We start from the raw sequence: 13,204 nt of genomic DNA on the forward strand, positions 1-13,204 counted from the left end.
TTATATTGGGGTAGAGGTGTAACTGCAATGGAATGGGACTAGGCAGCTCAGTCTAAGCTCTCTTTTTTAGGCCCATGTGCACCAATTCTCAGTCCTTTAATGCAGGTACAGACTTGTGTGAATTAACACTGCAGTATGTTTTGACTCACTCATGGGCTTTGAGGATAAACAACTTTCCAGAGGTTTCATTTAAAGCAATTTGCATGCTGTATCAAGTAAAGGTCATAATATCATTATGTTTTCTGTTTTTATCACTATCAAGTTTCTGCTCACCACTCTTCATGGGAAGAGCCTGGAACTGAATGCTGTACAAACAGCTGGGGGAAGGGGAGATGTGTGTACACTGCTCCAGAGCAAGCATTGTGAGCCTGATATAAACCATGGAAATTTAACTCATGACAGTCTTTCATTATCAGATCATGGTTGGTCATAATAATTCCACATCTATATAGCTTTTCATCCACAAATCTCAAAGTGTTTTACAAACAAATGAAGCCTCAACAATCCTATGAAGTACACCATATTATACCCATTTTACAGGTGGGCAACAAGCACAGGCTGAAGGTCACAGAGAAAGTCACTGAGTTATTGATGGATCCTGGAATAGAGTTCAGAAGTAACAAAGCCCAGTCCTCTAGCTATAACTACCAGATCTTACTGATTCTGCAGGTTGCTACAAATTCTGATTAACATACTACCCAAGTCTGAAGTGGTATTGGTCCTGTAACAGCAAACAATATGAAACTGCCATAGGAAAAGCCTACTTGAGAAAACACTCTTCTGGGTGCAACTTTATTAGGTACTGCTCTAGTACATTTCAACAAGTGAGAAAATCAAGCCCTCTGAGTTAGACAGGTATGCTACCTTTAAAAAAAACTAAAACTAGCTCTATGCTACAGAAAGAGGATGTAGAGACGTGGTTCATTAGGTGACTAACTTAGATCCAGTCTAAACTACAAATATAACCACGTCAAGGGACTTTGTTACAATATATATATAACTGCCATTTAGTTGGCAACAACATTGTGTGGGAGAAAAACGAGTCCACACTCTGAGTCTGAAGCAACAAGCCAGAGGCAGCTTTATTTTCGAGCAATTGCAAACTCAGAGTGAGGACTCGTTTTTCTCCCACAACTGTTAAAAAGTTTAGTTTGGATGGGATCCAACAATGTTGTTATTGGGTCTTGTGACAGGACTAATTTCTTACAGCAACTAAATTAAAAGATGATTAAATCCTAGCTACATTATGTGAGGATGTGCATATGTTTTCTTAAATTGGCTGCAGGAAGCCTGGCAGGAGGAGATTGGGGAAGGTTTGAGGCAGAAGCTCTACAGAGGAGTACAACATTGGTTTTCAACCTTTTTTCATTTGAGGACCCCTAAAACATTTCAAATGGAGGTGCAAGCCCCTTTGGAAATCTTAGACAGTCTGCAGACCTCCAATGGTCCATGGACCGCAGTTCTATGGTAACGACAACCTTTTGTGGACTCAGACATTCTGCAGCGGGTCTGCGGACAACAGGTTGAAAGCCACTGGACTAGAAGAGACATATTAAGGATAATGCTATTTTCTTCGTTGTAATGACATTCCTTGTTATGTGATAGAATAATATGACTTTCTGTGAGACCCCCCTAACTCTCTCCAAGCTATTAAAAATGGCTAGGTGGAAACACTCACTGCAAGGACATGTATGTGGGTCTGCACTGCTTACCTGACACAGAGATTCAAATGTGGGCAGAAACAAGAGAGAGAGAGAGAGAGAGAATACATGTGTGATATTTCACATTAATCAGGCAGCAACTTTCAGTGCTGAGGTTGCCCTTGAGAGGTGGGTATGTTGCACAGGCCAGTGATAACTCAATGCTGTGACTGCCATAATATCATATACACAAGGAGGGGGAAGCGTTCTGGCTGCTAGTGAAGGAAAGCAAGTAAAAAATAAGAAGTGAAAAATTCCTAAAGAAGTGAAAACATTTCCTGAGATTCTAAGAACTTCTGTATGTATGCATGTCAGTATGGAGCAATGTAAAGGTGTTCTATTCACATTAAATCTTCATAGGTAAAGCCAAGAAGCCAAGACTATTAAAGCAAAAAGCCGTTAGACTTATAAAAATGAGAACTGCTTACTCCAGCCCATGTAAACAAACTTTGTCAAATCAGAGAGGAAACATAGTCTAGTGATTAAAACAGAGACATGGGAATCAAGAGAAGTGGGAACTATTCCTGACTGCCATAAGATCTAGAGTGACCAAGGGCAAATCATTTAACTTATTGTGCCTTTGTATATAGGGATAATATTATTTACCTAGTTTATAGGGTGGTTGTAAGGATTCATTCATGTTTATAAAACACTCTGAGATCCTGAGATGGAAGGCTCTATTAGAACGCAGTTGTTATTATTCGTAACCCAATAGCAAGAGGCAGTTACCAAAATCCCTGATCTTTTACTGAGAGTAATATGATTGCAGAGACACTTCACTTTTTCAAACAAGCAATTCAAGGAGCTACACAGGCCACAAAATTAAGGACATAGCGTAACACCTGGGAAATGTAGGGATTCTGCTATCCCCAAATGCCCAACAGATACACTGCAAAGGTCTCTTGGGCAAGACAAGTGAAACTGTTGGTCCCGAACAAACTTGTTTTATGGATTTATGGCAGATTCCTAGTTAAAGGCTCATCCAGGGTGGGAGACCATGTGCTGGTTACATTTTTGCCATTCCTCTCGTGGTATGGCATGAATAAATCACAGGGCCGAGGTCAGAACAGCCAGCCCATAAAGTAATTCATGGATCCGTCTGTACTGTCCCCCAGGACTATGTAGTTTATTACTGTAAACCTCAGAACAAGATACAATTTCCTGTCTCAAGGAGCAGCCTTTAAATCAGGACACCTGGACAGCCCTGGAACTGCTTACAGAAACAATAGGTCTCAGCCCCACCATTGCCTCTTGCTGCTAGGTCTGCATTTGCCCCAGGCCTGTTGCATTTAACACTAAATACCAGCTTCAGAAATGACCTGGTTCTGCAACAAATTATTGTGGTGACAAAATGGTGGAGTAAATTAACTGTATTAATCCCATCCCCAGTTCTCCACCAAGAAATAAATATTCTCCGTGTGCTATTTTTTCTTTCCCTTTTTAGTTCTTTCTGTGTCATTACAAATTATTTGCATTAAAATGTTCAGAAAACAGAGGAACACAAGACTTAGGGCATGTCTACACTACAAACTTAAGTCGACCTACATTAGGTCAACTTGCAGCCACCGCAGTAATTGCTGTGGTTGTGCACTTGCACACTACCCTCCTTTGGCTGGTGGTGCGTATGCTCACCAGGAGCGCTTCCACCAACCTAAAAGGGGTAATTTTAGGGAGCTGGGAGCCCGGGTTTTCAGCTCCGCTCACAGCTCTCCGCTGGGAGCCTGGTTGCACCATGGGCTCCCTTTGCCAGCTGCCCTCCGTTCCCTGTTCTCCACTAGAAGCCTGGCTGCCCCCTCTCTTGGTTCCCTGCTTGGAGCACGGCAGCCCCCATGGTTCTCAGCTCCACACTTCCCACCAGGAGTGGGACAGCTGCCCAGAATCTCGCCTCCCTGCACCCCACTGGGAGTGGGCCAGCTGCCTGGCTGAGAGCAGCCAATTGGGAACACGACAGGGGCAGTTTGGCTTGGAGCGGGGAGCCTGGACAGCAGCCTGCAGGGAGTGGGGAGGACTCTCTTGTCAGTTTCAGGGTCACAGCATGGAACTGTGAAATTGACAAAAAAGACAGTCAACAGCCAATATAAGTAAGGCAGTGTCTACATGGACAGAGTTGCCCTAACTGCACCAACATAAGCCCTACGCCTCTTGTGAAGGTGGAGTTCTGATGTTGGTGTAATAGGGCACTTACATCGGTGGGAGCAAGGCTGTAGTGTGTACCCTGACATAGTTAGGTCAACATAAGCTGCTTTATGTAGACCTAATTGTGTAATGTAGACCAGGGCTAAGTCACTCACTCGTTTCTCTAATAATGAGCAGGTTAGCAGAATATCTGCTGGAGCATTTTGCACATCTAGAGAACTTGCTGTGCAGCCTGGGTTATAATGTGCATGTTATGAATGTTATAAAGAGCACTTGGGTACAAGCCTTTGATGTAACAGCTTTATACTTTTGTTTTTTGGCACCTGGAAATAAAAACAAACAGTAACAGAGTACAGCGTTGCTAGACTCCTGAATGCTCTCATATTTAGCTCAAAATAATATGGCTCTAAAGCCATGTTATAAGTTTTCAGGCAAACAAATCAATTTGAGCCAAGAAATAAAGGAATAAACACCTCCTACTGTAAACACTAGATCCCTCTCCCTCTAACCACTCACATTTCACAGTCCTTTTGGGCAGGAGAGGAGTTGCCAGTCTTCCTTTGTGGATATATGGCAGTCTCCCAGTTAAGGGCTAGTCATGTGCTGGTTGCATTTTTGACATTCCCCTCAGGGAACCACAGGGATTTTTTTCAAAGAGAGGTCTCTTGTACTCATGCTATACCTGGCCACTAAAGTTGAACAAAATGAAAATTTACTCTGCTTCCTTCAAACCTATGGCTGATGTTACAATACACAGTGACTAATTGCTCAACTATCAGTGAGCATTTCATTTAAAGAAATCTTTTTTGTGTGCATGGTTTGTGAATCAGCAGTGTAATCAACAGTAGGGAGGGAAGTTGCAGTGTTCCTGCGAGAGCTGTGAGTTTGCTGTGAAGACAGTGCATTACACTGTACAGTCACTCTAAATCAGGGGTCTCAAACTCAAATGACCATGAGGGCCACATGAGGACTAGTACATTGGCCCAAGGGCTGCATTTACTGACACCTCCCCCCTGCCGCCCTCGGCCCCACCCCCACTCCACCCCTTCCATGAGGCTCCGCCCCTGCCCTGCCTCTTCCCACCCCTTCCCTGCCCCCATTCCAACCCCTTCCCTGAAATCCTCATCCCAACTCCGCCCCCTCCCTGCCCCCAGGGGGAGCAGGAAGGGTGTGGCGGAGGCTCAGGGCAGGGAGTTGGGGTGTGGGGTGCAGGAGGGGTAAGGGGTGCGGCAGGGGGTCAGGGTGCGGCAGGGGGCTCAGGGCAGGGGGCTGGGGCGCAGAAGGGATGCGGGGTACGGCAGGGGTTCAGGGTCCGGGGTGCAGCAGGGGGCTCAGGGCAGGGGGTCAGGGTGCAGGAGGAGTGCAGTGGGGGCTCAGGGCAGTGGGTTGGTGTGCAGGAGGGGTGTGGGGTGCAGCAGGGGGTTGGGGTGCAGGGTGTGGCAGGGGGCTCAGGGCAGGGGGTCAGGGTGCAAGAGGGGTGCAGCAAGGGGTAGGCTTCAGCCCAACGCACACCGGAGGCAGGGCAGGCTCCCTGCCTGCCTGCCTGCCCTGCCCCCGCGCCGCTCTGGGAAGCCGACGGAACCTGGGGAAGGAGGGGCACAGGGGTGTGTGTGGCTGTTGCTTCAGGCACCGCCTCCAGCAGCTCCCATTGGCCGCGGTTCCCGGCAAATGTCATAACTCAGAAAAAAAGATAATAAACTGGCTAAAGTCTGAAGGACCTGGGTAATGTTATGGGGAAGAAGGGCATGTGTGTGAGAACAGGTGCTAACAATGAAGGAGCATCGTCACGATTCTCCAAGACTGAACTCCCTGTCGCCATTTATATCATGATTAGTTCTCCCTGCAATCAAAACAGGGTGTACAAATTCAGGAAGGAGATTCATATTTGTCTGGTAGAGAAACAGTCTAACTTGACAAATGTGTTTGACGATGACATTTGGTTAATAACGTTTTCATATCTAGCTGACATTTTCTCAATTTTTAACAAACTGATTTTGAAGTTACAAGGAAGAAGCAATGATTTGTTTTCACACTGTGAATAGATACAAGCATTCCAAAAGTCATTAGCTCTGTTGCAAGCCTGACTGAAAAGTAACCATCTGAGCTACTACATGTTCCCACTACTGTTACAACACACTGAGGAGAACGGCATCAGTGAAGAAAAAGTGAATGAAATGAGAAGTGTCATACAGTTATCTCGTGCTGCTCTGTTTGACAAATTTTAGTCACTACTTCCCTGCAGAGGAGTGTGAAAATCTGAAGGAAAAGTGTTGGATGAAAGATCTTTTTGCTTTCAAAAATCCTGAATCAATAATGGAGCTAAACTTGATGCCTAAGCAAGAAAAAGAGCTCCTACAACTCACCTGCAATAGAACACTCAAAACATGCCGGAAGTCATTACATTTGTCATTGTTTTAGATAAGTGTTTTCAAAGACTATCTACTGTTAAGTCTGATTAGTGTTCTGTTGTTGCTACAGTTCACAACAACCTACATGTGTGAACTGGGATTTTTAACTTTGAGAAGTTGAAAACAAAAGAAAGACACCGACTCAACAGCACACCTGATATGCAGGTAGCGCTTTCATCTTGTGATCCAGATTGGAATAAGATCATGAAAAACAGGCAGACCAACCGGTGAAATTAAGTAAGTGAAACTCAACCGGATAGTCTTTTTTACTGTATTTAAAAGTGTTTGACAAGTAACGCTGATGTTAAAGCTAGCATGTACTGATTTCCTTTATTGTGATTTTATGAAAACTCTAGTCAGAAGATATTATTGTTCTGGGTTGTTTTTCTTCCACTAGGTCACAAGAAAAAAAGTTTGAAAACCACTGCCTCAGAAGGCTCAATTGACCAAAGAAAGAAAAGACAAAGTGACCTTATTTTAGAGTTTTCTTTTTCTTTACAAGAATTTTATTAAAAATGGCATGGGTCTAGTCTAACAGAAAGTAGCAAAGCCACACATTTTAACAAATAGTTTTAATGATAACTTTAGATTTTTGTTTATAGAAAAATAAAAACCAAATAGTCAGAAAACATGAAGGGTGAAATACTGTCTGCATTGAAATCAATAGCAAAACTCCTACTGACTTCAGAGGGACCAAGATTCCATCTGAAGACTGTATAAGGAGAGCAACATTTTTAAAAAATGAAAACTTTAAACTATTCACTAAGAATCACCTGTGAAAGGAATTGTCAACATTCCATCAATTTATAAAAAAATTACAGAAAAAAAGCATTATTAAGGCTGCAGTCAAGCACTCAAAAATTAGGAAATGGCAGAATTAAGGTTGTTTGTGCAACCTTAATTCGTCTCTCTTAGGCCTGGTCTACACTAGGAGTTTATGTTGAATTTAGCAGCATTAATTCGATTTAACCGTGCAACCGTCCACACCAGGAAGCTAATTAGTTCGACCTAGAGGGCTCTTTAGTTCGAATTCGGTACTCCACCCCGACGAGGGGAGTAGCGCTAAATTCGACATGGCTATGTCGAGTTAGTCTGTGTGGACGGAAATCGACCTTAGTAGCTCCGGGAGCTATCCCACAGTGCACCACTGTGTTGACGCTCTGGACAGCAGTCCGAGCTCAGATGTTCTGACCAGCCATACAGGAAAAGCCCCGGGAGAATTTGAATTCCTTTTCCTGTCTGGCCAGTTTGAATCTCAATTCCTGGTTGGACATCGGGGCGAGCTCAGCAGCACCGGCAACGCTGCAGAGCTCTCCAGCAGAGGGGTCCATGCAATCTCAGAGTAGAAAGAGGGCCCCAGCATGGACTGACCGGGAAGTCTTGCATCTGATCGCTGTGTGGGGCGATCAGTCTGTGCTTTCGGAGCTGCGCTCCAAAAAACGGAATGTAAAGACCTACGAGAAGGTCTCCAAAGCCATGGCACTCAGAGGATACAGCCGGGATGCAACGCAGTGCCACGTGAAAATCAAGGACCTGAGACAAGGCTACCAAAAAATCAAAGCGGCAAACGGACGCTCCGGAGCCCAGCCCCAGACATGCCGCTTCTATGAGGCACTGCATGCCATTCTCGGTGGGTCTGCCACCACTGCCCCACCAGTGACCGTGGACTCTGAGGATGGGATAGTGTCGACGGGCAGTTTCTCGGCAATGTTCGCGGATGGGGAAGATGAGGAAGGGTTTGTGGAGGACGAGGCAGGCGACAGCGCTTACAATACTGATTTCCCCGACAGCCAGGATCTCTTCATCACCCTCACAGAGATCCCCTACCAACCCTCCCCGGCCGTTAACCCGGACTCTGAATCAGGGGAAGGATCAGTCGGTAAGTGCTATAAACATGTAAACATTTATTTTTCAAAAAACAGGAATAAAGACTATATGAAAAGAAGGTCAATGCATATGGGGATAGAACAGAAATCCTCTTGGGAGAGTTCCACGAAGCTCTCGTACAGGTACTCGAAAAGCCTCCGCAGGAGGTTCCTGGGGAGAGGTGCCTTATTGGGTGCTCCATGGAAGCACACTCTTCCGCGCCAGGCTATCCTCAGGTACAGTGGGAGCATTGCCTCCACGAGCATGGCAGCATAGGGCCCTGGTTTGTGCAGGGTTTCACGCAGCATGCACTCTTTCTCTGTCTTAGTGACCCGCCTCAGGGTGATCTCGCTCGGCGACTGCTGCATCTAATTAGGGGAATTAGTGTAATGTTACTATTGGGAATGCTTCACTTTTCCTTTGCATAACACTAAGCGTCGTTTAACAGCCACGTGGTGGAGGCTGCAGAGGGGAAGCATACAGGGATCTTTCCCAGGGACAGCCGCGAGGGGGTGGAACAGGGTCAGAGTTTATGCTTTCCGGATTGCCTGCAGCAGGAGGGCACTGCTATACATTAACTTTTAAGCAGCCTAAAGTTTACGGCTTACCAGGCCTGGCTGCTACACGGATTCTGCTGTCCTGCCCCGCTTGTCTGATCTCCAGTGCAAGACCCCAGGCAATGAAAGCGAATGCCGAAAATTCGAACTTGTCCTGAGAGCGCATGAGATAGGTGCCGTGTATGGTCTTGTTCACAGAGACAGACTAGACTGTGTTCAGTGTTCGCAAACATGTATCTTTGCAAGGAAATCACTTCCTTTTTCCCATCACACAGCTGCGGCTGTTTCCCGACCTGCCCCGGCATCCCCCTCACAGAGGCTGGCGCAGATTAGACGGCGAAAGAAAAAGACTCGGGACGAGATGTTCGCTGAACTGATGGCCTGCTCCAGAACCGAGGCGGCCGAGCAGAACCAGTGGAGGGAGACCCTCTCTCAGTACCAGCGCTCACACAGCGAACGGGAGGACAGGTGGCGGCAGGAAGACCAGCAGTCGACTCAAACGCTGCTTGGCCTAATGAGGGAGCAAACGGACACGGTCCGGCGCCTTGTGGATGTTCTGCAGGACTGCAGGCAGGAGGAGAGAGCCCCCATGCACTGTATCTGCAACCGCCCTCCCCCGCCACAAAGTCCTGTCCACCCCTCACCCAAAATAACAAGAAGGAGGGGCGCTAGGGGCCGTGAAAACTGTCACTCCACCCCAGCAGAGCGCTCATGTACCAAACAGCTCTCATTCCCTAAAGTTTGAGAATTGCTTCCCTTCCTGGCTCACCCAATCCCAAATCCCAGTTTCATCCCCCAACTGTGTAGTTGAGTATTAAAAATAGTTTGCTGTTAATTCCTTTTTCTGTCATGTTTCTTTGCAGAAGACTTTGTGTGAAGGGGGGGAGGGGTTTGTTAATTGCATAGGACAGCCACCATTAGCAGGGTACAGACATGGGAGCAGGATCAACAGCAGGTCACACACAGAGTGCAGTCACTAGGCACCCAGGTCACTCTGGGAGGTGTCTGCTGCCCCAGGTCAGTCTGGGAGGTGTATGCTGCCCCAGGGTCCTAGCGCCTGGCATCCAGAAATGGCAAGGTCAGGCTGCCCTTACCATGCCCTTCCACCCTAGCCATGAGCCTCTCCGATGCCCTGAGCCCCAGCCAGAGCCCTCATCCCCCTACACCTACTCACCCTTCCCACACACCCCTCACCCCTTCCTGCAAACCCACCCCTTCCTGCACACCGTACCCACCACAGTCTGCGTCCCTGTTTGAACCCTTTAACGCGAATTCGTTAGTAAATAAAACTTTGTTAATTAACAATGTTCCAATAACTTTATTTTTAAACGTCTGTTGGAAGGGGGGAAACCTGGTGAACGGGGTATGTAACCGCTGAAAAAAGTCAATAGTAACTGAAACGGGGGCAGGTTCAGCTTCTCTGTAAAGAGACTGGACAGTCATAGGTTACCCTGCTCTCTGAGGAACCTAGCTTTCAAAGCCTCCCGGATGCACAGCGCTTCCCGCTGGGCTCTTCTAATTGCACGGGTGTCTGGCTGAGCGTAATCAGCAGCCAGGCAATTTGCCTCAACCTCCCATCCCGCCATAAAGGTCTCCCCCCCTTGCTTTCACAGAGATTGTGGAGCACACAGCAAGCTGCAATAACAATGGGGATATTGGTTTCGCTGAGATCCGAGCGAGTCAGTAAGCTCCTCCATCTCCCCTTGAGACGTCCGAAAGCACACTCCACCACCATTCTGCACTTGCTCAGCCGGTAGTTGAAGAGTTCTTTGTCACTGTCCAGGGCACCTGTATAGGGCTTCATGAGCCAGGGCATTAGCGGGTAGGCTGGGTCCCCGAGGATCACTGTAGGCATCTCCACATCCCCAACAGTTATTTTGTGGTCCGGGAAGAAACTACCTTCCTGCAGGCGTCTAAACAGACAAGACTTCCTGAAAACACGCGCGTCATGAACCTTGCCAGGCCACCCGACGTAGATGTTGGTAAAACGTCCCCTATGGTCCACCAGTGCTTGCAGCACCATTGAAAAGTAGCCCTTTCTGTTAATATATTGGCTGGCCTGGTGTGCTGGTCCCAGGATAGGGATGTGAGTCTCATCTATAGCCCCACCGCAGTTTGGGAATCCCATCGCGGCGAAGCCATCTATGACGACCTGGACGTTTCCCAGGGTCACTACCTTTGAGAGCAGTAGGTCAACGATTGCGTGGGCTACTTGCATCACAGCAACCCCCACGGTAGATTTGCCCATGCCAAAGTGGTTCGCTACTGACCGGTAGCTGTCTGGCGTTGCAAGTTTCCAGAGGGCTATGGCCACTCGCTTCTGCACACTCAGGGCTGCTCGCATCCGGGTGTCTTGGCGCTTCAGGGCAGGGGACAGCAAGTCACAGAGTTCAAGGAAAGTGCCCTTACGCATCCTGAAGTTTCGCAGCCACTGTGATTCATCCCAGACCTGCAGCACTATGCGGTCCCACCAGTCCGTGCTTGTTTCCCGGGCCCAGAATCGCCGTTCCACAGCATGAACGTGACCCATTGCCACCATGATCTCCGCGGCGCGGGATCCCGTGCTTTGTGAGAGGTCTGTGCCACTCTGACACTTCATGTCCTCACCGCGCTGCCGGAGCCTCCTCGCCCGATTTCTCAGCAGCTGACTGTGGAAGAGGTGAACGATAAGGTGCGAGGAGTTGACAACGGCCATAAGTGCAGTGATGATCGCAGCGGGCTCCATGCTCACAGTGCTGTGGCGTCCGCGCTGTCACTGACCAGAAAAGTGCGCGAACAGATTTCCCGCAGGCGCTTTCAGGGAGGGAGGGCGGGAGTGACGGTTGAATGACGACAGTTACCCAAAACCACCCTCGACACATTTTTCCCCCAGCAGGCATTGGGGGCTCTACCCAGCATTCCAATGGGAAGCGGGGACTGCGGGAACTGTGGGATAGCTGCCCAGAATGCACCGCTTCCAATGTCGACGCTTGCCCCATTAGTGTGGACTCACAAAGTCGAATTAGTGTCCTTAGTGTGGATATACAAATTCGACTTCATAAGGTCGAATCCACAAATTCGACCTAAGTTAAATCGAACTACTCTTGTAGTGTAGACATACCCTTATGCGTATCCATTATGGTATGTCTAAGTGAACACACAACTGTTTTTTTTCCATCTTTAAAAACCTTCTTTTCTAGATGTAGCAACCTAAACCACTATGAGAATGGAGTACCTTTAACTGCTTAACAAGTGATCCCTTAGTCAAACAAGAAACAACACCAACAGACTCCCCAAAATATCCTACCTAATCCTTTGCTTGAGGGATGTTAGCCATGACATAAAGTAGTGCCTCATGGGTGGAGTGGGAGGGAAAGGTTGGAGCCTTATCTGGAATGCATGTCCCTGCAGCCCATTCCACTTCCCGCAGCTCCAATTGGCCGGGAATGGCGAACCGCGGCCAGTGGGAGCTGCTGATGGCCGTGCCTGCAGAAGGCCGTGCCTGCGGATGGCCAATGTAAACAAACTGTCTCACAGCCTGCCAGTGGATTACCCTGAAGGGCCGCGTGCGGCATGCGGGTTGCCCACCACTGATCTAGACTATAGTCTCCTATTAAAATTTAATAACTTCAGACCTGTGTAAATCATGGAGTCCACTCAATGTGCTTTGACCCTGGAACTCAGGTATGTTACAACACAAAGGATATCAGCCAGAGATTCCATGAAAGGCTAAATAGCATTCTAAGTTTGCCAGTTCTTTCAAGGTGATACTTTTCAGGCTGCAGTCAAGAGCCAAGTGGACTGGAGTTTTTTTCTCCCAAGGCTAGTGTCTCCTATTAAACATTACCCTTGGTGTAATATGGTAACTGAAGTTTACCACAAACCATAGCAAGGGGATTAACAGTGCTAACTTTCATGTGGTTCCAGAGCTGTGTTCCTCAGAGAGATCAAGCCGTCTCGTCTCACTGCAAAGAGAACAGTGTATTCAAAGATGTATGAAAGCCCTTCTTCCCCATTGAGATACTGACAGAGGCCAGTGCATGCTCAAAGCAGAGGTCATGCTGAGGGGAGAAAAGCAAAAACAGCCTGACTGGAACAGATAGTTTCTTCACAGAAAAGTCAGCCATTCACATTTTCTGTCCTGTACACCTCACTGTGGAAAGACTTTGAGGTAGTTCATTTAAAAATAGAGTTAGGATTCTACTTTTAAAAAATAAATAAAAACATGGGCAAAAATTAAATATAATCTATTCTCGCATATCTGAAAATTTTGCAAAGAGTAATGCCCAAGACAACTCTCCATTGCCAGGTCTAAACTAGGAAAAAGGGTTTTTATTTTGGTTTTAAACAAGATCGCTATCTCGTAAAATATTAGTGTAGCTGGCCAGGATGAACCTAAAACCACTTCCCTTGCCTACACTAGGATTTTACAACAAGAAAGCTAACTCACATTAGCTATCTCACTCTAAAGAAGCCCACCTTTTTCCCTAGTGTAGGCCCAAGGAATAGTGGAAGAGTGCTGCCTAAAGAGGAAATTTCAGCTATCCCAGCCCAAGCT

The 13,204-nt window shown here is 47.2% G+C and overlaps 1 protein-coding gene across 11 annotated transcripts in view; it reads right to left on the reverse strand.

Annotated features, from left to right (window-relative positions):
• ERC1 (ELKS/RAB6-interacting/CAST family member 1) overlaps nt 1–13,204 on the reverse strand; it is a 562,177-nt gene that overhangs the window by 129,669 nt on the left and 419,304 nt on the right. The window contains exon 17 of one of the 11 annotated variants that reach the window (XM_039546781.1): nt 12,551–12,611. The exons of the other annotated variants lie outside the window; for them this stretch is intronic. Coding sequence (XP_039402715.1) covers nt 12,560–12,611 — 52 coding nt within the window. The 3' untranslated portion in view covers nt 12,551–12,559. Of the gene's footprint in view, nt 1–12,550; nt 12,612–13,204 lie in introns of those variants that run through there. 11 annotated transcript variants of the gene reach the window in all.

The sequence above is a fragment of the Mauremys reevesii genome, linkage group 1, assembly GCF_016161935.1.
Source record: "Mauremys reevesii isolate NIE-2019 linkage group 1, ASM1616193v1, whole genome shotgun sequence".
Taxonomy (NCBI): Eukaryota; Metazoa; Chordata; order Testudines; family Geoemydidae; genus Mauremys; species Mauremys reevesii.